Source organism: Rana temporaria, chromosome 1 (genome assembly GCF_905171775.1).
Source record: "Rana temporaria chromosome 1, aRanTem1.1, whole genome shotgun sequence".
NCBI lineage: Eukaryota > Metazoa > Chordata > Amphibia > Anura > Ranidae > Rana > Rana temporaria.
In genome coordinates, this window is record NC_053489.1 from 93,817,827 (window position 1) to 93,843,566 (window position 25,740).

Sequence of the window (25,740 nt, forward strand, 5' to 3'; positions counted from 1 at the left end):
CCTATTGCATAATTACTAACACAGTCTACATTGAGCCTAACCTCTAATCCATCAATACACAGAAAACCAGATGAGTCTGCCTCCGTTTTAGTAATTGTATATTCAGAAACCGGCTCCACTTTATCAGTCGTGTCTGTTAAATTTCCTGAAATGTATTCATTCTAACACTACCTGTTCTAACCTCATCCTCCTCCACTGAATAGATGCTTTCTGCACAAATATTATTTTATGCTTTGCTTTTCCTATCCTTTGGTAAATGACCATATGTCTTGTGTGTTTTTCCTCTATTGCGCTAGACATCTTTAATCAATCTATGTCTGCTATGTATTATACCATGAAACCGTTCATATAGAATGACAGGCTAAAATACTCTTACCTCTGCTAGTGATTCACAGTACAAACACAATATGGAAACGAATGCCGCGTACACACGATCGGAATTTCCGACAACAAATGTTCGATGTAAGCTTTTGGTCGGATATTACGACCGCGTGTAGGCTCCATCCGACATTTGCTGTCGGAATTTCTGACAACAAATGTTTGAGAGCTGGTTTGTCTATTTTTCAGACGGCAAAAGTTCCTGTTGGAAATTCTGACCTTGTGTAGGCCCCATCTGACTTTTTCTGTCGGAATTTCAGACAGCAAAAATTTGAGAGCTGGTTCTTGTCAGAAATTTCGATCTTCTGTATGCAATTCCGACGCACAAAAAAAAACGAATGCTCAGAATCAATTTGACGCATTTTCGGAATCACTGAACTTCCTTTTTCTCGGCTCGTCGTACGTGTTGTACGTGACCACGTTCTTGATGGTTGGAATTTCCGAGCACATTTGTGTGACCGTGTGTATGCAACGCAAGATTGAGCCAAAATTCGTCGAAAAAACCCCCCACGGTTTTGTTGTCGGAATGTCCGATCGTCTGTACACGGCATAAGAGGAGGACTCTCAGCTGAGCTGCTAAAAGTGTGTCTCTATACAACCCCCCCTCCTTCCCTTTTTCTTTCCCTTTCTCTATACCACATATTAAGGCGTTCGCTATCAATGGCAAAGAGCATCCTTCATTGATCGTTGCACTGCATTTTTTTTATGGTTCTTACCCAGGGGTGGACTGACAACTCATGGGGCCCCCGGGCAATAGGAGATTATGGGGTCCCCAGGCAATAGGAGATTATGGGGCCACACAGTATACACACACACATACAGTATGCATACACAGTATACATACACACAGAATACACTTACACACACTGAAAATGTACTGGAGAGGCGGGGCAGCTATAATCTTCGGATTTTTAGACAAAAAGGATGTCGGTAAGGGACATTTCAGGGACAGATGTATAAAAAAACAAAAAAAAACATACATACTTTCCCTGGTTTTACTGAGGCTGGCAACCCTGATGGGGCCCCCTAGTGGAGTGGGGCCCTCGGGCAGTGCCCGAGTGCTCGAATGGTCAATCCGCCCCTGTTCTTATCTCTATGTGCATTGTTTGGTACCAATTTGTGACACTGTAGTCCCCGATGGAAAAAAATAAATCACATGTACATATTCACAGCCTTTGCTCAATACTTTGTTGAAACACCTTTGTCACAAATTACAGCCTCGAGTCTTTTTGTGTATGATGCAATACGCATGGCCCACCTATTTTTGGGCAGGTTCTCCCATTCTTCTTTGCAGGACCTTTCAAGCTCCATCAGGTTGGATGGGCAGAGTCAGTGCACAGCCATTTTCAGATCTCTCCAGAGAAGTTCAATCAGGTTTAAAGTGATTGTAAAGTCTTCTTTAAAAAACAAAAAAACAAATGTGTTATACTTACCACCTCTGTGCAGTTGGTTTTGCACAGAGCAGCCTGCATCCTCCTCTTCTCGGGGGCCTCTTTGTTGCTCCTGGCCCCTCCCTCCTGGTGAATGCCCCACCAACAAGCAGCTTGCAATAGGGGGCACTGAGCCAAGCTGCAGCTCTGTGTGTCCATTCAGACACAAAGCTGCCATTCGGCCCCGCCCCTGACTAACTGACTTTGATTGACAGCCATGAGAGCCAATGGTGTCATTGCTGTGTCTCAGCCAATCAGGAAGGAGATTCCCGGATGGCCGAGGGATTCGTTGACATCGCTGGACAGAGAGGGAGCTCAAGTAAGTATTAGGGGGTGCTGGGGAAGCTGCTACACACAGAAGGCTTTTTATCTTAATGCATAGAGTGCATTAAGATAAAAAAAAAACTTCTGCCTTTACAAATCTTTTAAGTCTGGGCTCTGGCTAGGCCACTCAAGAACATTCACATTGTTATCCTATAGCCACTCCTTTGTTATCTTAGCTGTGTGCTTAGGGTCGTTGTCCTGTTGGAAGATGTTCGCCCCAGTCTGAGGTCCAGAGCGCTTTGGAGCAGGTTTTCATCAAGGATGTTTCTGTACATTGATGCATTCATCTTTAACTCGATCCTTACTAGTCTTCTAGTTCCCGCTGCTGAAAAACATCCCCATAGCATGCTGCTGCCACCACCATGCTTCACTGTGGGAGGGTATTGGCCAGGTGATGAGCGGTGCCTGGTTTCCTCCAGACATGATGCTTGTCATTCAGGCCAAAGAGTTTCATCAGACCAGAGAATTTTGTTGGACAACCTCCAAGCGTGCTGTCATGTGCCTTTTACTGAGAAGTGCTTCTGTCTGGCCACTCTACCATACAGGCCTGATTGGTGGAGTGCTGCAGAGATGATTGTTCTTCTGGAAGGTTCTCCTCTCTCCACAGAGAAACGCTGGAGCGCTGTCAGAGTGCCCATCATTTTTTTGGTCACTTCCCTTCTCCACCGATCGCTCAGTTTGGCCAAGCAGCCTGCTCAAGGAAGAGTCCTTTTGGTTCCAAACTTCTTTCATTTATGGATAATGGAGGCCACTGTGCTCATTGAGAGCTTCAATGCTGCAGACATTTTTCTGTACCCTTGCCCAGATCTGTGCCTCGATACGATCCCATCTTGGCACTCTACAGACAATTCCTTGGACTTCATGGCTTGGTTTGTGCTCTGACATGCACTGTTAACTGTGGGACCTTATTTTCCAAATCATGTCCAATCAACTGAATTTACCACAGATGGACTCCAATCAAGTTTTAGAAACATCTCAAGGATGATCAGTGGAAACCGGATGCACCTGACCTCAATTTTGAATGTCATGGCAAAGGCTGTAAATACTTATGTACATGGGGATTTTTTCATTTTTTATTTTTAATAAATTCGCAAAGATTTCAAACAAACTTCTTTCACATTGTCATTATTTAATTCATTTTAGAATAAGGCTGTAACATAACAAAATGTGGAAAAAGTGAAGCACTGTGAATACTTTCCGGATGCATTGTAGGAGAGGAAATAAAACATCTGTCAAGTTTTTACTCTTGTCATTGTCACCCGTTAAGGAGATTCACCTTCTCCATTTGTCATGTTTGCCATTATCCAACAATACCCTATAGGCTGATTTGAGTTTGTGGGGGGGCTAAATTAAATCTCAAACTATCAAGAAACATGAATTAATATAAAAAGTGCTGAGGAACAGGCATAGAGGGGAAATCTTCCAATGGGAACACTAGTTCTGGTGACCCTGGTAATACACTGGGATTCCCTCATTTTAGATGGTTTCCTCTCACATTCTATTTTGGCTTTGGGACAGGAAATGAAGGAAAATCTCCCCAACGGGACACATTATACTTATTCTATACAAAATGACAAAAAAAAAAAATTGCATTTAGTTCCACCATTTTTGAATGTCATCTTATTCTAGTATATTAGAGTTTCATCAGTTTCTGGAAAAACATTTGCCTGAAGACTATTGCACCTGTAAAATGTTACCTGTTTATTTTGCCTGGCGTATGTTGTCCCCACACCTTGTACTATTGGTCCAGTGTATCCAGGAGGACAGGATTCACACCTAAATCCTGGAATAGTGTTTATGCACCGGACTCCAGGGAAACAAGGGTTCAATCTGCACTGAAATCATCAACAAATACCCTCATATTAATTACTTAATAATGAATCATTTATATTGTGTACACTTTTCTGACACATGTTCAATGTGTTCACATAGCAAATTTGCATAATGTCATAATTTTAACCATATTGGTACTGTAATATCTCTCCATTACCAGGTCATTTTTTCAGTTTTCAGTGCTGTGATAGTTTGACTGACAATTACTTGATCATACAACTCTGTGCTGAGCATAATTTTTTATTATTCTTTATTAGGCAGATATTTAATGACCACTAGGTTTCTATTTTCAATTATATAAAGGGAAAAAGACCAAACATTTTGAAAAAAAATATTAACAAATTTCACTTACTTTCTGTTATAAAACATGCCAGGGCACTGCAAATACTCCTTTTTGGAAAAGTACATATCCCAAGATGATCTAATTTATTGCTAAAATCAAAGTGACAAAACATTAATCCGTGATTAGATCAAGCTTCATATTAAACATAAATTGTGGTCCCAACTTTGCAAAATAAAGTGCTTAAAGTCCAATAATAAGAAACAATCTTGCAGTGACCAGAAGAAGTTGACTTCTCCAATCGTGCGCAGCGTTGTATCCTGGCCTAGGCCAACAAGGCCCAGGCCTAGGGCAGCACTTTGCAGGGGGGCAGCACGGAAAGTGTCCCCGCTGACTTGTGCTACACTGTTAGTGTAGTGCTAGTCTTATGGGCCGACAGGGCCGCCATCAGGGGGGTACATTTATTTTTATTTTTTTGCATTACACATGCTCCCAGGGCCCCCTCCCCCCGCTTATTATCTTGTGTCAGGAGAGAAGAGAATACACCGTTTTTTTTCCGTCAGCACCCCCCAGGGGGGCCCTGCCTAAAGCTGTGTAAGGGGCCCCAACATTCGCGATGGCTGCCCTTTAGGCCGGACTGGGCTGAGAGGCAAATTAGTCAAGCGCCCCTATAAAGCGGCCGCACTGCCCCTGTCAGTTTATTTTTTACCATCCCTGTCCAATTGCAGAGATTTCCCCTTACTTCCTGCCCCATAGCTAAACAGGAAGTGAGAGGAAATCTCTGAACATTAAGGGAATTCATTGCCCCCCCCCCCAGGCCCTCAGAACTAGTGTCCCCACTCAAAAAGTGGGGCAGGTCTAGGGTTTAGGGTGGGACTTAAACAGAAAGGGGTGTGGCCTTGACAGGAAGGGGTGGGTCATATTTAAATTAGGGGGTGCACGAGTTTAGTCCAGGCACAAAACCTAAATACACCACTGATCGTGCGGTATATATTCTTTCACCAACAGAATATTTGATACGACACCCAAAAAGTGCACAGGATATAAATTGTGCTTACCAGAACTAGTTGACCTCTTTATTTAAAAAGATAGTCAGATGCGCTTATGCAGGATAATGCCTGCAGACATGTCAATGGACAGGAGCATGTACGATACCTCACCTTCGGAGTATTATGGATAGGACATGTAACACAAACAAATGGCTACTCACATAAAAAGTGCCTAAACCTGGCACTGGGGCTGCAGGTTTATCTGGGAATCACTAGCTCTCCCACCTCCGTGGTGGCGTGCGTTCCACCGGGCGTTAGCACTACCCAGATGGACCAGAAGTGGCATAGGGCATAATACACGTGACCAGGTACCGCCGCCAACATACGTACGTCGGCGGCGGTACCTGGTCACGTGTATTATGCCCTACGCCGCCACCATGGAGGTGGGAGAGCTAGTGATTCCCAGATAAGCCTGCAGCCCCAGTGCTGGGTTTAGGCACTTTTTATGCGAGTAGCCATTTGGCTGGTGTTTTTTATTATATTTTAAATAAAACAGTGTTGCACTATGGAAGCATTTTGTTTGTGTTACGTCCTATCCATAATACTCCGAGGGTGAGGTATCATACATGCTCCTGTCCATTGACATGTCTGCAGGCATTATCCTGCATAAGCGCATCTGACTATCTTTTTAAATAAAGAGGTCAACTAGTTCTGGTAAGCACAATTTATATCCTGTGCTCTTTGGGTGTCGTATCAAATATTCTGTTGGTGAAGGAATATATATTACAAGATTGGAGAAGTCAATTTCTTCTGGTCACAACAAGATTGTTTTTTATTATTGGACTTTAAGCACTTTATTTTGGGACCACAATTTATGTTTTATATGAAGCTTGATCTAATCACGGATACATTTTTAGTATTCACTCATTTCTACAGCTTTGTTGGTTTGTAGTATTTATGTAATTCAATGTGCACCATTTTGCACTAAAAACGCCCTCTATAAATCACATCAATTATTAAATAGAAGTATACACTTCATCACTTAAGGGGAGCAGCACCACAGTGGGCCAGATTCAGATAGGAGATACGACGGCGTATCTCCTGATACGCCGTCGTATCTCCAAGGCCGGCCGGTCGTATCTATGCGACTGATTCATAGAATCAGTTACGCATAGATATGCCTAAGATCCGACAGGTGTAAGTGACTTACACCGTCGGATCTTAGACTGCAATTCCAGGCCGGCCGCTAGGTGGCGCTTCCGTGTCTTTTACGCGTCGAATATGCTAATGAGCATTTACACCGATTCAGAAACGAACGACCGCCCGGCGCTGTTTCTTTTACGTCGTTTGCGTTCGGCTTTTTCCAGCGGAAAGTTACCCCTGCTATAGCAGGGGTAAGTGCGGCGTATCCTATGTTAAGTATGGCCATCGTTCCCGCGTCGAGTTTTGAATTTTTACGTTGTTTGCGTAAGTCGATTCAGAAAAGCGCTGGACGCAAGTCACGCTCACGCCGAAACCAATGACGTCCTAGCGACGTCATTGGGAGCAATGAACGCCGGGAAAATTCGCAGACGGCGCATGCGCAGTTAAATCGGCGCGGAGACGCGCCTGATTTAAATACTACACTCCCCCTAGCCGCGGAAATTGAATTCCGCCGGGGGATTTACGATACGCCGCCGCAAGTTTTGAGGTAAGTGCTTTCTGAATTAAGCACTCGCCTCAAAAACTTGCGGCGGCAGATCGTAAATCAGATAGGTTACGCGGATCTAAAGATCCGCTAACCTATCTGAATCCGGCCCAGTGTGTTTTTTGTTTTTTTTATTTATTTAATTTAGTCAATTTTGGCGTGGATTTTTCATTTCTTTAATCAGTGAAGAAACATGCTGGTTTTGAGGGGTTAAATCGTGAAGCTTGATAATAGATCACTAGATATGGGGTATCATTAATGTACAGATCATGCATAGAGGGAGGAGGGGTTGAAGGGGTTAATGTACAGATAACATACAGTGTGAGGATGGAGATGAAGGAGTTAATGTGCAGGATAAGTGAGGTCAAGGTGTTAGTATACAGGTAACATAGACACAGCATGTAGGGGGATGCATAGGAGAAAAAGGGGTGAAACTGTTAAAAAAAATCACAACATTAACGGAGAAGTTCAGTCTGAGCTTTTTAGGCTGGGCTTCTCCTCTGGGTCACAGAAGTGCAATTTGTTTTGCACCCCTGTGACCCATTTTCGGCAGAGAGTGGTCTGAAGTCCGTCCTCCGCTGACATCACTGCCATCAGTCGAGGCAGCGCGTCATCCCGACTTCCATGTCAGGATCTGCCAGCTGCCTTGATTGATGCCAGTCTCAGCATCTCAGCTCCCCGCTGAGACGGCCGCTCCCCACCGCGGCTCAGTTCTCCAATGAGCGCAGAGAAGTAAAGCAAAAGCAATGCTCACTGATAGTCAGCATCGGTCGGAGTGAGAAACGAGCCATCAGCGGTGTTCTGTGGCTCGGTTCTCAGTGCAGAGACCGCCGGGGGACAGATGCAGCATCAAAAAAAACATACTTCTCTTTTAAATTACTTATCCTTTCTCCCTTACTGTATCTCCGCTGTGAGAAGAAAGGCCAATCACAGCTATCACAAGGCGCAGAGCCACCTCTGATTGGCTCTGTGCATTCGTCTGTGATCTGTATTGGATGAAAGTTCTCTGATGGATGACATGGAGAGAATGACATCACCACCAAACCTCTCTACCTTTTCCAATCAGAAAACACTTTGCATTCATTCAGAACATGAAAAGCATCTCTGAAAGCCTCCCAATAGGAGCATCAGACCTCCCGTGTTCAGAATACAGCAGGCCAGCTGCTCAGCATGGGACCCAGAAGCCAGTGGAGATCACTGGAGTGGTGGTGTCTTCTCCATACCAGGAATTTATCTACTGCTTTTACTGATAAAAGGTGGCACTTTTTTTTAATATAATTTTTCTGCATGTCATAATATATCACAAGTTTATTTATGCAGAATTGTAAGGCCTACTTTAGACCCCTTTTACACTGGGGCCGCCCGTGCATTAGCGGTAAAGTATTGCTCGTTTTAGCTGTTGCTTTACCGATGTTTAAGATGCGCTTTTCGGCTGCTAGTGGGGCCATTTTAACCCCAAAGAAGGGGTTAAATACTCCTGTGTTGCGGCACTTCCAAAGCACTATTCATTGCAATGGGCGGGGGCGTATTGGGAGCGCTGTATAGAGCACTTCCAAACCACCCCAAAGATGCTGCTTGCGGGACTTTTTCTAACATCCCGCAAGCGCACCGCCCCAGGTGTAAAAGCACTCATTGCAATGAATGAGAGGCAGTTTTCAGGCGCTTTAAGGCGCTATTTCTAGTGCTAAAACGCCAGAAAACTGCCTCAGTGTGAAAGGGGTCTTAATGTTCTAAGGCAGTTAGAAAAAAACATGTACTTTAGCACACTAGTGCTTGCTATTTTTACAGTGCTTGTATTATAAATATATATGTAAAAAGGTATATACCTCATCTGTGTCAGTACAAATGATGCCGTTGCCCGTATAGCCCTCTGGACAGGGTCCACACTGGAAACCACTCTCGGTGTCGATGCATCTCACCCCTTGGAAACAGGACGTTGCGGCACATCTAGGTTTAGGAGGTGTAGTAGGTTTTGGCTTAGGAGGTTGTGTTGGAAGAGGGTAGTCTGGAGTTAAGCCTGAATTAGAAAAATTATTTTGGTTAAAAGCAGGTTTAGAACTTCAAAACAGGACCATTTTCATCGGACCGTTTTCATTGGACATGTCTCCTGGGAGCTTTTGGTCTGATGTGTGTACACACCATCAGACCAAAATCCCCGCGGACAGAGAACGCGGTGACGTAGAAGACACAGACGTTCTCAAACACGGAAGTGCAATGCTTCCACGCATGCGTCGAATCAATTTGACGCATGCGCGGGATTTCGGGACGCTGGTTACACGTCATAACCAGCGGACATGTCCAATTGGGTGTACTAACCATCGGACATGTCCGACGGACATGTTTCCAGCGGACAAGTTTCTTAGCATGCTAAGAGACTTTAGTCCACTGGAAACCTGTCCGCTAGGCCGTACACACCGTCAGACATGTCTGCGGAAACTGGTCCGCGGACCAGTTTCAGCGGACATGTTAGACCGTGTGTACGCCGCCTAATACATTTTTGAAGGATTCATATTTTATTGAGTCTATTATTTTAAAGTGTTCTTTTTTGTTTTTACTACATTATGTATCGGGGGGCCAATGAACTTTATGGCCTTTTTCACACTGCTCTGCTGCATTGGGGTGCATTACAGCCGACTAACATTTTATTTTATTTGTATCCATTAAAATGCACTTGGTGCATAGCCACGGTACAGCACTGCACCGCCAATCATGTCCAATCATGTCTGAAGCTGGCCTGAAGTTTCAACCCACCCAGTCATGATAATCATCTGTAAAAGGTGCACTTTAGCTACTTTTTTTTTGCTAAGGGACGCCTGGTCCTATCCAGTCAGAGTCTCGCCTTTACTGTACCAAAATGTGAAATAAATATCACCTAGACCAGGACACAAAGGGGGTTATTTATGAAAGGCAAATCCAAGCCACTTTGCACAACAAGTGCAAACTGCCCAGATTCTCAAAGACTTACGACGGCGTATCTCCAGATACGCCGTCGTAAGTCCGAATGGCCGCCGTCGTATCTATGCGCCTGATTCACAGAATCAGTTACGCATAGATTTTGCCAAGATACGAGCGGCGTAAGTCTCCTACGCCGTCGTATCTTGGGGTGCATATTTACGCTGGCCGCTAGGTGGCGCTTCCGTTAATTTCCGCATCGAATATGTAAATGAGCAAGATACGCCGATTCACGAACGTACGTACGCCCGTCGCAATTAGTTGCGCCAGTTACGTAAGACATACGCGGGGGTAAAGATAAAGCTGGTCTCTAGGTGGCGCAGCCCATGCAAGGTACGTCGGTAAAAAGCGTATCTTATTACGTCGTTTACGTAAGTCGTACGTGAATGGGGCTGTGCGTAGGTTACTTTCACGTCACAGGCATTGAGCCGGCATATCTTTGGGCGTAAATACGACGTGATACTGAGCATGCGCACGCATGCGCCATTCGTTCGGCCATGCATCCACATGGGGTCACGCTTAATTTAAATACAACACGCCTACGACCTGCCTACTTTGAATTACGCACGCTTACGCCGGCCGATTTACGCTACGCCGCCGTAACTTAGGACGCAAGTGCTTTGTGAATACAGCACTTGCCTCTCAAGTAGCGGCGGCGTAGCATAAATAAGATACGCTACGCCCGCACAGCGTAAAGCCGCCCTACATGAATCTAGGCCTACACGTGCAAAGTGCACTTAAAATTGCACTGAAAATGCACCTGGAAGTGCAGTCACTGTAGATCTGAGGGGTAGATCTGAAATGAGGGGAAGCTCTGCTGTTTTTATCATCCAATCCTGTGCAAGCTAAAATTCTGTTTTTTATTTTCCTTGCATGTCCCCCTTGGATCTACAGCGACTGCACTTCCAAGTGCACTTTCAGTTCAATGTCAAGTGCACTTATAGTGCAAAGTGGATTTGCCTTTCGTAAATAACCCCCATAGTCTCAATTTTGGAGCATTAGTAACCATTGGATTTCATCCGGTCCCTGGTTCCTTTGGAGAGTTTTCTGTTTCATAACAATAGAAGATGATGACATTGGTGCAAATTTAGCAACAGTACCGTTTTTATTTCATGGGGCAGAATTTATTGAGATACAGTGCTTTGAAAAAGTATTCACACCCCTTGAAATTTTTCAAATTTTGTCACGTTACAACTAAAAACTTAAATGTATTTTATTGTGATTTTGTTTGAATGGCCAACACAAAGTGGCACATAATTGTGAAGTGGAAGGAAAATGATAAATGGTTTTCAATTTTTTTTACAAATAAATATGTGAAAATTGTGGCGTTCATTTGTATTTAGCCCCCTTTACTCTGATACCCCTATCTAAAATCTAGTGGAACCAATTGCCTTCAGAAGTCTCCTAATTAGTAAATAAAGTCCACCTGTGTGTAATTTAATCTCAGTATAAATACAGCTGCTCTGTGAAGCCCTCAGAGGTTTGTTAGAGAACCTTAGTAAACAAACAGCAAAGTCCAGACCTAAATCCAATTGAGAATCTGTGGCAAGACTTGAAAATTGCTGTTCACAGACACTCTCCATCCAATCTGACAGAGCTTGAGCTATTTTGCAAAGAATGGGCAAAAATGTCACTCTCTAGATGTGCAAAGCTGGCAGAGACATCCCCAAAAAGACTTGCAGCTGTAATTGCAGTGAAAGGTGGTTCTACAAAGTATTGACTCAGGGGGGCTGAATACAAATGCACGCCAAACTTTTCAGATATTTATTTGTAAAATATATTGAAACCCATTTATCATTTTTCTTCCACTTCACAATTATGTGCCACTTTGTGTTGGTCTATCACATGAAATCCCAATAAAATACATTTACGTTTTTGGTTGTAGCATGACCAAATCTGGAAAATTTTAAGGGGTACCAATGCTTTTTCAAGGCACTGAAGGTGCTTTCAAGAAGTGTGACAAAATCAAACTATTTTAAATGATATGACATAAAGAGTGGTCGACCAATTCAAAAACTTTTTATTGAGATTTGAGTCAATAGATTTCTAAGTTAAATTCTGTATGTACAACACAAAAATAGATAAAATAGTTTCAAAATGAAATACCAAACTATTCATTTATAACTCATACAATAAATACACAGGTACAGACTGGCGATCTAAATACTCTGTTAAGTCACAGAATCATTGGGTTTTGTGGTCTGCTCATTCTCTTTCAGCCCGTCCAGAATAAAGCATCCAAACTGGCTATAGTTATTACATATCCGGCTCTTGGTCCCAAATACCTCACTAAATCCACCGCTGTGCCAGTTCATAAACTTTTATGCTTCATTGGCCTTAGAACAACATAGTTAGGCACATAAGTGTGGGCTGTGGCTGCATATTTTACATGACAAGTATTTTTCTTCACAGTTCGCCAATATAAATAAATATTTTTACAATTCTTTGATTGCTGACTATCCTAATTAAAGGGGTTGTAAAGTGTTGTTTTTTATTTTCTAAATAGGTTACTTAAACCACTTAAGACCCGGACCAAAATGCAGCTAAAGGACCCTTTCAGGTTTTGCGATTCGGCACTGCGTCGCTTTAACAGACAATTGCGTGGTCGTGCAACGTGGCTCCCAAACAAAATTGTCTTCCTTTTTTTCCCACAAATAGAGCTTTATTTTGGTGGTATTTGATCACCTCTGCGGTTTTAATTTTTTGCGCTATAAACTAACATAGAGCGACAATTTTGAAAAAAATTCAATATTTTTTACTTTTTGCTATAATAAATATCACCCAAAAACATATAAAAAAACGTTTTTTTTCCTCAGTTTAGGCCGATACGTATTCTTCTACCTATTTTTATAGCGTCTACAAAATAGGGGATAGTTTTATTGCATTTTTTTTTTTATTACTAATGGCGGCGATCAGCGATTTTTTTTCATGACTGCGACATTATGGCGGACACTTCGGACAATTTTGACACATTTTTGGGACCATTGTCATTTTCACAGCAACAAATGCATTTTAAATGCATGATTTTCTGTGAAAATTACAATTGCAGTTTGGGAGTTAACCACAGGGGGCGCTGATGGGGTTAAGTGTGTTAAGTGTGTTTACAACTGTAGGGTGGTGTGGCTGTAGATGTGACGTCATCGATTGTGTCCCCCTATAAAAGGGATCACACGATCGATGACGCCGCCACAGTGAAGAACGGGGAAGCTGTGTTTACACACAGCTCTCCCCGTTCTTCAGCTCCGGGGACTGATCGCGGGACTCCAGCGGCGATTGGGCCCGCGAGTCCCGCGGTCCCGGTCACGGAGCTTCAGACCGGGTCGTGCATGCGCCCCCGCTACCCACGGCTGGGTTCTAGCACAGGACGTATCTGTACGTGCATGTGCCCAGCCGTGCCATTCTGCCGACGTATATGTGCAGGAGGCAGTCCTTAGGTGGTTAAGCTAGTGCATTGTTGGTTCACTTACCTTTTCCTTCCATTTCCCTTCTAAATGTTTTTTTTCTTTGTTTTCTTTGTCTGAATTTCTCACTTCCTGTTCCTCCTCAGTAAGGTGTTCAGTAAGCTGTTCTGAATGACTTTCCACCGCTCGGATGATGGTGGAAAGCTTACTGAGAAGAAACAGGAAGTGAGAAATTCAAACAAAGAAAAAAAAAACATTTAGAAGGGAAATCGAAGGAAAAGGTAAGTAAACCAACAATGCACTAGCTTAAAGGAACCAATTTAGAAAATAAAAGATGAACCTTTACAACCCATTTAAGTAGGTTAACTATAGGTAATGGAATGCAGAAGAAACAGGGAAAGATGTCCGCAAAAAAATTATGTAACTTGTTGCTTCTGGAGCAACAAATGGATCTTCAGGAGAAGGAAACTGAGACAGAATACAAATATGATCAAGTATTACATTACAATGTATGTACAGAATTCAAGGAACATTACAGGGATTGTATCTGTCTAGAGTCACTAAATCTTAAACAGGTATTTGACTCAAAAGAAAGCATTATATTGCAGCTTACCAATTCTTAGATGAGATAACTGCATTATTTTTCTTTTTTAGGCTTTCTATTCCTTTATTTTGAGCTGGTGATCCAGCCAGTGAATCTGCTGTTTTTTTTAACAGAACACGCTATCTTGCAAATGTAGCAGTTAGTTGGTTATTTATAACATGTGTCAGTGTTAGAAATGTGTGGGGGATTTTGGTAAAATTAATTTTGTCATGAAATTACCAATTTCACCAAAGATTAAATTTTCATTTTCACCCTTTGAGATGCTTGCACAAAAATGTCTTGAAAAATATCGACTTTTTAGTTTTTTGTATTTAAAAAAATAATAAGAGGTGATTTTTTTTATACAAAACAGATCCAAAATTGTTGAAAGGAGCTTTCCTAATGTTTGGGAATTATGTAAAGCACATTGCACTCTTAAGCCTCGTACACACGACCGAGGAACTCAACGGGCGAACACATCGTTTTCCTCGTCAAGTTCCTTGTTAGGCTGTCGAGGAACTCGACAAGTGAAAGGCTGACCGCAGGTCAGCCTGTGTTTGTAGGAGTAGTCAGGCCATATAAAGCCTGCCCTCCTTTCACCTCCTCCTCCGTTGACGTTTTTTCATTTCATTATACTTCATTTCATTCATTCTTGGGTATGCCCCCTTTCAGGCATACCGTCCAGGTGACCTTGGCACACTTCAGGTCAATGTTCTTGGGTTCTGTCTTCTGTTGTCTGTTTCCATCCACAGGTGGACTACGAGTACTCGTCGAGGAAATAGAGAACTTGCTCTCTTTTTGGCTCGTTGAGTTTCTTGACAGTTTCCTCGAAGAAAATGTACACACGACCGGTTTCCTCGGCAAAAAAATATCTCCCAGCAAGTTTCTTGCTGGTTTTTGCCGAGAAACTCGGTTGTGTGTACAAGGCCTGACAAAACATCAAAACCCACCTTCATTTTGCCTATGCCAGTGACTTAATACATTTTAAAAAATTGGCATATTTTTACAACATTTTCTTTTTTTATGAAATCTCGATTTTCTCAAATTCTGCTCATCGTTAGACAGGCTAGTGCCTCTTGTAGAGTGGGGGCGCTGGCGAGTATTCGTTCTGATGTAATTGGTAAGAAATGGTGATGTGTGGGAGGGCCTTTTTCCTCCTGGGTTGAATCTGACCTTGTAAAAGACTTGTCCCTAGTGTAAGATTGGGGTGATCAGACTCCAACGGTAGGTGCGTATTTCAGTGAGTACACCAGTCCAGATCTGAGTTTTTGAGGGCCTGGTAGCCCACTTTTATTTAAAAGCACAAAAGTTCACAAACACAACAGTATTTCTGCATCTTGTATAACCAACAGTTTAGCCTCCTGGCTTCCATACTTGCCATCCGGCTGTTTCAGGCCTTTAGCCTAGGCCTACGTTCTGTTCCTCAGAACAAACAGTTTCCTAGGAATAAGCTCAAACCTAGCTTTCTCCTGATAAGCGTCTTGCTGCTCAAACATCAAACGACATCTGCCTCCTGCAGATATGCATGCTCTAGCTGCACACATGCAGCGTCTCTGACTCCTCTCAGAGGGATTGGGAATCCACCTGATTCCCAGGAACAGACTTCCTGTCTGTTGGGTGGGGCTCTGAGCCATGTCAGGTCAGAACTAAAAAGCCCAAGACACAGCTGTGCAATTAATGTGTCTTTCTCTCCAAAATCTGGCGTAAACTAGCAATCTTTCATATAGCACAGAGTCTCACCATCACACTAGTTATAGGCAAGGCTTTCCCTAAGCTGTCTAAAATCTGATGCCTCCTGGTAGGGATGGGGCAGCACTGGTCTGGCCCAAGGCCGAGCTGTGAGAGAAGACTGTGGTGTATGTGCCCCAGGTATGGCTCGGCCAGGGTCACCTTGATTCTCCCAGGTGGGGGAACTTATCTGGAGTTTTCAGGCACTTTGGTCACTGCACCATACACACTTTTTTCACACCTGCCTCTAGGGCCGGGCCTTTTGGCTGGGATCAAGGAATTTTTGATTACGTTTAGACACATTAGTGGCAAAACATTGACCGTACAGACAACAGCACATCAAAATTACTGTATGAATTGTATAGATTTTTCCAACCATATGCACTGATTTTATAGCTTGTATTTTCAAATTAGGTATTTTTCCCCCTCTTGTTTTGGGGTTAATTTCCCCTAAACAAAATATTAAAAACTTGATTATTTTACTCAGTATGTCTCCTCTCTGTGGCTGTTATAGTCTGTCATTGTAAGATACTAGGGATTCCCCCGGTATTTAGTAAAGGGTATTACTAAGTTATTTGAAGTTCTGGTTTGAATTATTGATCCATATAGGCACGGGGCTTGTTCTTGCTACATTTGTGTTAATTTTGACCTACATTCTAGCTCCAAAAAAAAAAAGAAAAAAGAATGATGCACCATGAAGCAGGAGTAAATACACAAATACACCGGAAAAATTGTTGTAAAGGTGACGCCTGTTTGTGGCTATTTCCATATATTATGAAAGATGTAATTTTATAATTTCTTAAAAAGAAGATTTAAAGCTCAAAAAGTTAGCATCATTTAAATATTTTTTTTAGCCACCAACAGTTATCTTTTTGACAACACTTGTTTTGCTTTTTCAACCCAAATTCTGCAAACAAGACATGATTACGTTTCATCTGCCTGAACCCAGCATTTGAATCTGTCTTGGTTTCTGGTACAGTGATATTGATAAGTATCATGATAGGCAGTGGCGGCCGGTGGTATTTCTTTTGTGGGGAGCTTCGGGTGACCGGCTTCCCCTGCGTCTTGTCTCCTCCCTCCTCCTCCCAGTAGCTTCTCCTCAGGCTTCCCTCTGTGCGACAGACGGGTGGCCAGCTAGCTTCCCATGTGTCTCCTCCCTCCACCTTCCACAGCCAGCATAGCTTCTTCTTTGGGCCAATCAGGAGAAGAATTAGTGTGACACTAGCGAATATTAATTTGCTAGTGTCACACAACTGGGTGCACTTTGGACGCAGTGCTCTGCCCCCCAAGCCCACCCTATTTTGAAGCCTATTAGAGCCTCTGGCTCTAATCACGTGCCTAAAAAAAAAAACCATTGGAATCCATGCATCCGACGCATGGATGGGGGGGCGGCATCCGTGCGCCTCTTAAAGGACAGGCTGCCACTGATGATAGGTACAGATTATATAACACATGATAGGGTTAGCACATGAGAAAATAATTATTGTATATATTTTTTAGTACTTGAACAGTATATGATATGAAAAATGGTCAGAATTTGGTTTTTTCAAAGAACTAACCGCAAGCTTGGCATTCTGAGACAGTGTTCCTCAAAAACATGGTTTCCTTCACCTGGGGAAGGCAAAGAAATACAAATTTAATATTAGCCAGGAAAAAAACAAGAGACAGAAAATCAACCAATGCAGGAAGTTTATACTGAACTGAAAAACTGCCCTTGTGTCTGTAGTACTTGCAATAATCCAGGAGAATTATTCTGCACAGCAAGCCCTTGAACTGATAGGTAAGAATACCTTTCCTTATAGCTATTGTGACAAGGACCTCCTCTTGCAGTTTCAACAGACATAAACTTGCATGCTCTTCTGTTTATTGAGCAGTCTGGACAGATATTGGCAAAAGAGTAGCTTATTGTGCCTACACATCTGACAGTCTCCTATATCAGTCTAGGTATATTTTACAGACTTTTCTCTGAGAGAAGGTTGTTTATCAATCAGAGAATGGCCAGACTGAAAGCATCCAAAGAGTCACATAGTTTTTTTCCCCGTTCTGCACTAGTATATACGGTAACTACAAAGCTGGAAAGTTATTTTAATTGAAAAGATAATGAAAAAGTTAAAGTGATTGTAAAGGGGCAATTTTTTTTTATATAACAAACATGTTATAATTTCCTGCTCTGTGCAATAGTTTTGCCCACAGCAGCCCTGATCCTCCTCTTCTGGGGGTCCTCCCCCTGCGCTCCTGGCTCCCCCCCCCACCAAGTGCCCCCCCATAGCAAACCATGTGTGCTCGCTTCCAAACCGGCTCTGTGTGTCCATAGACACACAGGGCCAGATCCACAAACGAATTACGGCGGTGTATCTATTGATACGCCGCGTAATTTCAAAGTTCCCGCGTCGTATCTTTGTTTTGTATCCACAAAACAAGATACGACGGAATGAGGGATCGATCCGACAGGCCTACGTTTTAGTAGGCCATCGGATCGTAGGTGCATATTTACGATGGCCTTAGGTGGCATTTCCGTCGAATTCCGCGTCGAGAATGCAAATTAGCTAGATACGGCGATCCACGAACGTACGTCCGGCCGGCGCATTTTTTTACATCGTTTGCGTTCGGCTTTTTCCGGCGTATAGTTACCCCTGCTATATGAGGCGTACTCAATGTTAAGTATGTCCGTTGTTCCCGCCTCGAATTTTGAAAATGTTACGTCGTTTGCGTAAGTCGTTCGCGAATAGGGCTTTGCGTAGAATGACGTCACTGTCGTAAGCATTGGCTTGTTCCGGTTTAATTTCGAGCATGCGGACTGGGATACCCCCACGGACGGCGCATGCGCCATTAAAAAAAACGTCAATCACAACGTATTAACATAAAACACGCCCCCATCACATATATTTGAATTGCGTGCCCTTACACCGCCTAAGTTACACTACGCCGCCGTAACTTACAGCGGGAAATCTTTGAGGATACAAAAAAAAAAAGTAAGTTACGGCGGCGTAGTGTATCTGAGATACACTACGCCGGGCGGAGAGAAGCACCGCGCTTCGTGGATCTGGCCCACAGAGTGTGACTCGGCCCTGCCTCACTGGTTGTGATTGACATAAGCGAAAGCCAATGGCTCCCTCTGCTGTGTCTGAGCCAATGAGGAGGAAGAGAGCCAAACATATTTAATATTATCATCTGCTAAGTTACAATGTTATAAACTATCAGCAGTAAAGTCAAAGATGAATATTATTGAATGTTCCACTCACCTGTTGTCTCATGACATCTCTGAGTTCTCCCAGTAGTTGGTTGAGCTGTGAAATTTGCCCTAAAAGCTGCCTGCTGACATCACCTGCAAATAAAAATAATTATGAAAAATGCAGTTTGTAAAATAAAAGACATAAGAACATAGGGCCAGATTCTCGTACATTTGCGGCGGCGCAACGTAACCCGTTTACGTTACACTGCCGCAAGTTTTCAGTGTAAGTGCCTGATCCACAAAGCACTTACCTGTAAACTTGCGGCGGTGTATCGTAAACACGTCCGGCGCAAGCCCGCCCAATTCAAATGGGGCGTCTACCATTTAAATTAGGCGCTCTCCCGCACCGGACGTACTGCGCATGCTCAGTTTCGAAATTCCACCCGTTTGCTAATCTGACAGAAGACCGCTGCTTTTAACTTTAATCAACTTTAGAACAGTGTCGTGGATTTCTAAATACTATATTTCATGATATAAGCTTAGTTTAGTGGTAAAAATAAGTGTGGAATGCAACATTCCATTGGATGTAAAAAGATGTCCACTTGGGGACTTCAGACTGTAGGTTTACTGCGGACGAGTGCGGGGTGTACCAAGATGACCATGATGGAACGTCACTTCTGTTACAACTTGACGGGTCGCCTAATCTGACGGAACACCTGCTCTGTTTGAATGTTTATTAGATAATTATGTGTAAAATAAATTTAATATAAAAAAGTAAAAAAAGATATATAAAACCTCAGTTTAAAAGCTTATACACATAAACAAAAATTCAAAAGTGGTTAAATCAAAAATCATTATAGCTTCCCTTTAGGTCTGTGAATATAGAAATACAGTAATTACACTAAGACCCACCTGCATATTGTCCGGGTTCACTCTGCTGCATGAAACATTCCTGTATTGATGCTACTTGTGTCAGTGAACCTCCCATGACCAACTTCAGTTCATCCATAGAATCCTGAAAAAAAAAAAAGATTATTGTATGGTACGACCAGAAGAGACTAACAAAACATCATTTAACCAGCACCCAGCCTGGCAATTTTATTAATTTTGGAATAATTTTACTTCCATGCACATCAGATAAGACAACGTGGCTGTATGGGTACCCGAAAGTGGACCTTGCATGTAAATTTCCCAGTTCCCTCCCCCATCACTCAATCCCACCGCAGGATCCTGAATGTAGTTATTATCCAAAATCTCAGGAGCATGCCCTCCTGTGTTGTGCTCAATGATTTTTTTTCTTCTGGATTCACTTAATTCAACGTGGCATTTCTATACATAGATTGTTTGAAGGTACTAATCAATTGGTCACATTCTTTAAAATATTGAGCACCTAATTCTTCTCTTTGTGGTCATCAGTGTTGTGAGATGAAAACCTAGGGAATTTTCTTCTTCACAATGGCTATCTTGCTGAACAGATTATATAAAATAGCAACAATGTTAACAATCTCTGCATCAAACTCCAGAGACTTTCCTGATATATAATCACCTTTTCCTGGAAGTTTTTTAAAACGTATAAAAACCCAGTAAACGAAAATGTAATATATTGCGGGTCCTTAACCACTTTAACCCCGGAAAGGTTTTAACCACCCTTAATGACCAGGCCATTTTTTGCGATACGGCACTGCGTTACTTTAACTGACAATTGCGATTGTCTTAATTCTTGCAATTTCAATCCATTATAAGGCATTTGGTGTCATTCCCCAAGAGAAAATTAGGAGCCGAGTGTCTTTCTGGCATATCAACAGGTATTTTTGGTGGATGAGGATGAGGAAACGTGTGGAAATGTGCATGTATCACAGAGATGTACTGTATATATTGCCATGGCACTGCACGTGATCAGTTATGACACCGGCCATTTGACAGTTTGGTTGAAGACACAATCAAATGTGTTTGCATTGTTGTGTTTGCATTTCCAGCATTCCAGGAATGTAACTGTTTTTTGAAACCGGTAAATTGATGGGTTTAATTCTGCTTTATGATTTACTGCTGGGGCTTTGGGCTTCTGCAAAATAGCAGCCCACAGCAAGAAGTAACAGTAACAATGCTGGAGGCAATTTACAGCACACAGTAATTTTGGTAGCATTATTAATAATGTGGAATGTGTGTTTCTTGTTAAAGAACATTATTTTTATTAAGTTGTTATGGGTAAAGTTCCGCTTAAAGTTTGGTACACGCTAGAAGTTTTTTTTTCCGTTCAACCCAGCAGGTTGGTGTGACGATCTCCCCCGATGTGCCTTTGTGTTCTGACATAACACCCCCACCAGAACACATTGGCTGCCAGCACTGATCGGATGTTGGTTGGATGCTGGTTTTCTAGCATGCCAGTGGGTGTGTAAGGCTTTGGATGTAGTGCCTGAATTAGTTAAATGTTATTAGGCTTTTTTTTATCCTGTATTTTCACCTGGTGATCCTGAGAGTAACACACTTCCTGCCCTAGGATGACAACCAGTGGTGGCTGGTGGTATATTGGGGGCGGCAGACAGTGCACTCACAACCACCCCCCCTGTCATTAGGGTCGAGTCACCAGCACCCCCCCAGTTGGTCGATGAGCCCCACATTTATCCCCAGGCAGCGATTCCCTCCGGGCAGTGGCTTGGTCCCCTGCATCATCCTCTGGTGGCATCCATGTCTCCTCCCTCCTCCTCGTTAGGGTTCAATAGGATAGCTTGTCGTTTTGGCCAATCATAACCCATTTCCTGATTGGGGGGGAGGAGATTCAATGTGAAAATAGTGAATATTCACTCGCTATTGTCACACAACTGGATGGGCTCGGGGCGCAGCTATTGCTCCCAAGCCCACCCTATTTTTGAAGCGTATTAGAGCCTCTGGCTCTAATCACGTGCTTCCAAAACCCCCCCTCCTTTCAGAATCCATGGATCCAGCGTTCCGATTGTAGATTAGGGGCCAGATGCATAGATAGGGGGTCGGTGCCCCATGCGCTCCTAATGGGCGTCCCACCCCTGATGACAACGCTCACTCACTGTACTGTATATATGAAGGAAAGCAATGTCATCCTAAGTTGCTCTTCTTATTTTAACTACAACCAGCTCTCCCTTTCTTTTTCTCTATTACATAGAGGGGTGTTGCTTTGTAGTTTACATAAGCTAGTTTTGAAAAGTTGATAATATTGCCTGAGATTTGACTTCAGTTAGGAAGTTAGGCTTTCCATAGATGGATCAAAATTCAGCAAGTTCAACAGGGACAAGCTACAGTATCACAGCCCCCCCCCCCCCCCACACACACACACCTTGAGAAGCACTGCTCCATCCTACAGGGACAGTTTCTACCTTGGTTACTCTTCCCCTATGGAGTTCACTTGTTTGCTAAAAAATCACAAGCAAACTTAAACTGGTCATAGCTGCTTTATATTTTACTTTGTACTCTCTTTTTTTCATTCTCCACCGATATCTTTACCTATAATATCCCACTAGTCTACGTATCCATTTTTGTAAACGTATTATATATCTCAGAGAAGCAAAAAAATCTTGCCTGTCCTTTCTTCTGTAGGGTCTTCAGCTGCACAGATCCTGTGTTCAAGTTTAGCCCTGTCAGTGGTCGAGGCAAGTCTTTAATAGCATCCACTTGTATACAGTCCAGGTAGAGTTCAGCAGCGCTGGGTCCTCGATGCAGACCACTGAGGTGCAGTAGAAGTGAGTGCTGCTTGCCATCGGCAAGCTCAATGTTATTGAAGATGACAGAGTTCAATCTGCCATCACTCTTGAGGTATCGGAGAGAAGCTAAACCAAGATAATGAAGAAGAGACAAAGATATGAACAAAAGAAAACCATGTTATACAAAAAAGTTACATTTCTTTCTCAACATTTGTGCTCTGGGTTTTAATTTAATATAGGGGGCTTTAAAGAAGAAGTGTGAAAATAATTCTAAAACCCTTAGTTCAATAAGGCCTAATACACACGACTGAGTTTCTCGGCAAAAACCAGCAAGAAACTTGCTGTGATTTTTTTTTTGCCGAGGAAACCGGTCGTGTGTACATTTTTCGACGAGGAAACTGTCGAGGATCCCGTCGAGCCAAAAAGAGAGCATGTCTTCTTTTTCCTCAACGGGAATGGAGAAACTTGCCTTGTCGAGTTCCTCGACAGCCTAACAAGGAACTCGACGAGGAAAACAATGTGTTTCGCCCGTCGAGTTCCTCAGTCGTGTGTACGAGGCTTGACACTTGGTGCCATTGCAATCTGAGGACAGATTGCTAAAGCCAGCCACAGACAGATTGAATCACACCCCCCCCCTTCCTGGCCAGGAGAACACAATAGCTCCACGTGAGGGGATCCCCCATCACCACTGACTATGTTGATTGGGGAATTGAGTGAGTTTCTGTTGTGCAACCCACGATTGCAGGACAGAAAATCGCACCATCTATGGCCGGATTTAGCCACTAGTAATAATCACTGTGTGTTCTCCCAGCAGGGACAGCTCCTTCTGCCCCCCCCCTGGCCAGGAGAACACAATACCTCTGCTGGAGGGACTTCCCCATCAACACTGACTGTGTATCTATGGCCGGCCTAAACAGTGTGGTCAGGCAGCCTGCCCGCTCCCCCTGCTATCTGTACACACTGGATAAAGGAGATGTATGATTAGCTCTGACTGATGGCGCACAGAGGACTGATGGCGCACAGAGCCTGCAAATCCCTTGCCTCTTCCTCCTCTGACAGCTGCCAGTTTGACCATTGCTGCGCCATTGAATTGTGAAGCCCTGTGTATCCTCTGAATTCTTCTTTTTTATTGAAAATAAAGGGCTACTGAGCACATATCCACCCAGCAGCAGCAACAACCCGAAAGTTTGAATCTAAGGAGTAACTAGAGGTATGTGTTGTGAATGATTGTGCTGGAAAGCAGTGCTGTCTTTTAAAAAACACAAGCCCACCAGAGCATACGCCATCTACTACACTAGTCTTTAGCTACACTAGCGAATGCCCCCCTCCCCAAGGCACTTATTTAAGGCACTTATTATGCTTAGCCTGCATTCACATTGTAACGCCGCATACGCGGCGTATTTTGCCGCGATTAGTTTCCTTTTTTTTTTTTTTCTACAAAGAATTAACATTCATGTCTATGGCCGAACGCCAATGCCGCCTGAAAAAAAGGCTCCGGGACTTGTTTTCTGTCGGCAGGCGTACGGCGTTTATGAGATGTGAACCATCTCATAGACATCAATGGAAATTCTCCCCTCCAGCGGCACGAGCGTCATGCTTCAGGCGTTTTGTCGCCTAGGTGTGAATGGAGTGTAAAGCAACGCTCCTGTCTTGTAACATGCTGCATTCCCAAAAAAATAAAGATTCAGGAGCAGCTTCCTGTGTACTGGCGCAGTGGCGTGTGTTGGCAGCCCATTCCAAATGAATGTGCTGTCATAACTTAACACGTAATACTATGTCTGTCTCAGCACTGCACTGGTGTGCACCTGGTCTAAAATGTTGGATTTCCCATCTCTTTCTTTATTGACAAGCAAAGTTTACCTGTATACAAGTACAAACAGAGCAGTGAGTCTTCTCAAAGTGGACAACAATAAAAGCCTGAGAGGGGTTTTAACACTTCCTCACTGTATACGAAACTACAAAAAAAAGTTTTGGCTTTACATGCAACTTAATGCCTCCTGGATCAATTCCCAGGAAAATAAATTTTTGTCAGGTGACATGTTTTCATGGACATGTTACAGGTAGAGCAGCCCAGTCATTTTAATGAGCTTCCCTTCCTGCAAAATGGCATGGTGATGCGCTTTAGTGCATGTAAAATCATTCCGTGGTTGATGATGTGTGGGAGTGCTATTAAGAAGTAATGGCACCCTCATACATCTGCTAAAGTGCAACACGTTTTTCTTATGTCAGTAACACGAGTGATTTTGCATGTGCTCCCCACCCGCAGAGCTGTGGACCTAGCCTAAAAATAAATTTATTTCTGGAATAGTAAATTGGACCAAATTCATCTTCTACGGACTTACCTTTGTTTAAACGTCCCATTACTGTGAATTCAAAGTACCTGCTGTTCTCCTTAGTAGAGTACAAGCCAAAGAGAGTGACTGTAGACTTGGGCTGTAGTTTAAACGTGGACAGTACATACACTTCATTCATGGAGGGATTGTTGAGTGCCTGCTGAAGGTAATTTGTGACCTGTCGCTGGACTGCTGGTGACAGGAGATCAAGAACTAGAAGAGATGAAAAAAAATGAATTTCACATTTTAAGCGCTTACTTTCCCATCATTTTGTTATCGTATTGCATTTAAAAAATAATAAATTGTCCTCTATTTGAAGCTTTGTACTTGAATTAGCCTCGCTGCTTGTTCAGCTAAGATAGCCAACTCATAAACTAGCATCATAGGTGTGCACAGCCTATTGCATTAGGGTGTGCACCCCAAAGCTCAAACACATGTGCAGTAGAGCAGTAGACGGTGTTAGGCCCCGTACACACGGCCAAGGAACTCGACGTGCCAAACACATCGAGTTCCTCGGCGTGTTCAGTCCTGGAGCCGCCGAGGAGCTCGGCGGGCCGAGTTCTCCCATAGAACAACGAGGAAATAGAGAACATGTTCTCTATTTCCTCGCCGAGGTCCTCGTCGGTTTTCTCGGCCGAAAGTGTACACACGGCCGGGTTTCTCGGCAGAATTCAGCTCTGAACCGAGTTTCTGGCTGAATTCTGCCGAGAAACTCGGTCGTGTGTACGGGGCCTCAGTAGGGATAAGATTGGTGTCAGTAGTTTTTTTGCGCCCTTACTCCAAAAAAACCTGTGCAGTAATATGAGGACACACTTCTCTTTAACACACTGATCCACTGACTACAGAGGTGGCAAAAAAAAAAAATGTACCTGACCTTTCTAGCAACCTAACTAGGAGGGTGCTACACATATGTTCTCCTCCTGAGACTACCTGTATCATGGCTCGTTCAAGGCCTATACTGCCCATGTTCACAGCCCAC

General features: G+C 43.3%; 1 protein-coding gene across 1 annotated transcript in view; it reads right to left on the minus strand.

Moving 5' to 3' along the window:
* The window catches only part of THBS4 (thrombospondin 4), a 71,017-nt gene that overhangs the window by 38,011 nt on the left and 7,266 nt on the right, over nucleotides 1-25,740 (minus strand). The window contains exons 2-8 of the mRNA XM_040340553.1: nucleotides 24,771-24,974; nucleotides 22,307-22,554; nucleotides 19,670-19,772; nucleotides 18,828-18,910; nucleotides 17,145-17,196; nucleotides 8,748-8,938; nucleotides 3,830-3,967 (exon numbers count right to left, since the gene is read on the minus strand). Coding sequence (XP_040196487.1) covers nucleotides 3,830-3,967; nucleotides 8,748-8,938; nucleotides 17,145-17,196; nucleotides 18,828-18,910; nucleotides 19,670-19,772; nucleotides 22,307-22,554; nucleotides 24,771-24,974 — 1,019 coding nt within the window. The remainder of the gene's footprint in view (nucleotides 1-3,829; nucleotides 3,968-8,747; nucleotides 8,939-17,144; nucleotides 17,197-18,827; nucleotides 18,911-19,669; nucleotides 19,773-22,306; nucleotides 22,555-24,770; nucleotides 24,975-25,740) is intronic.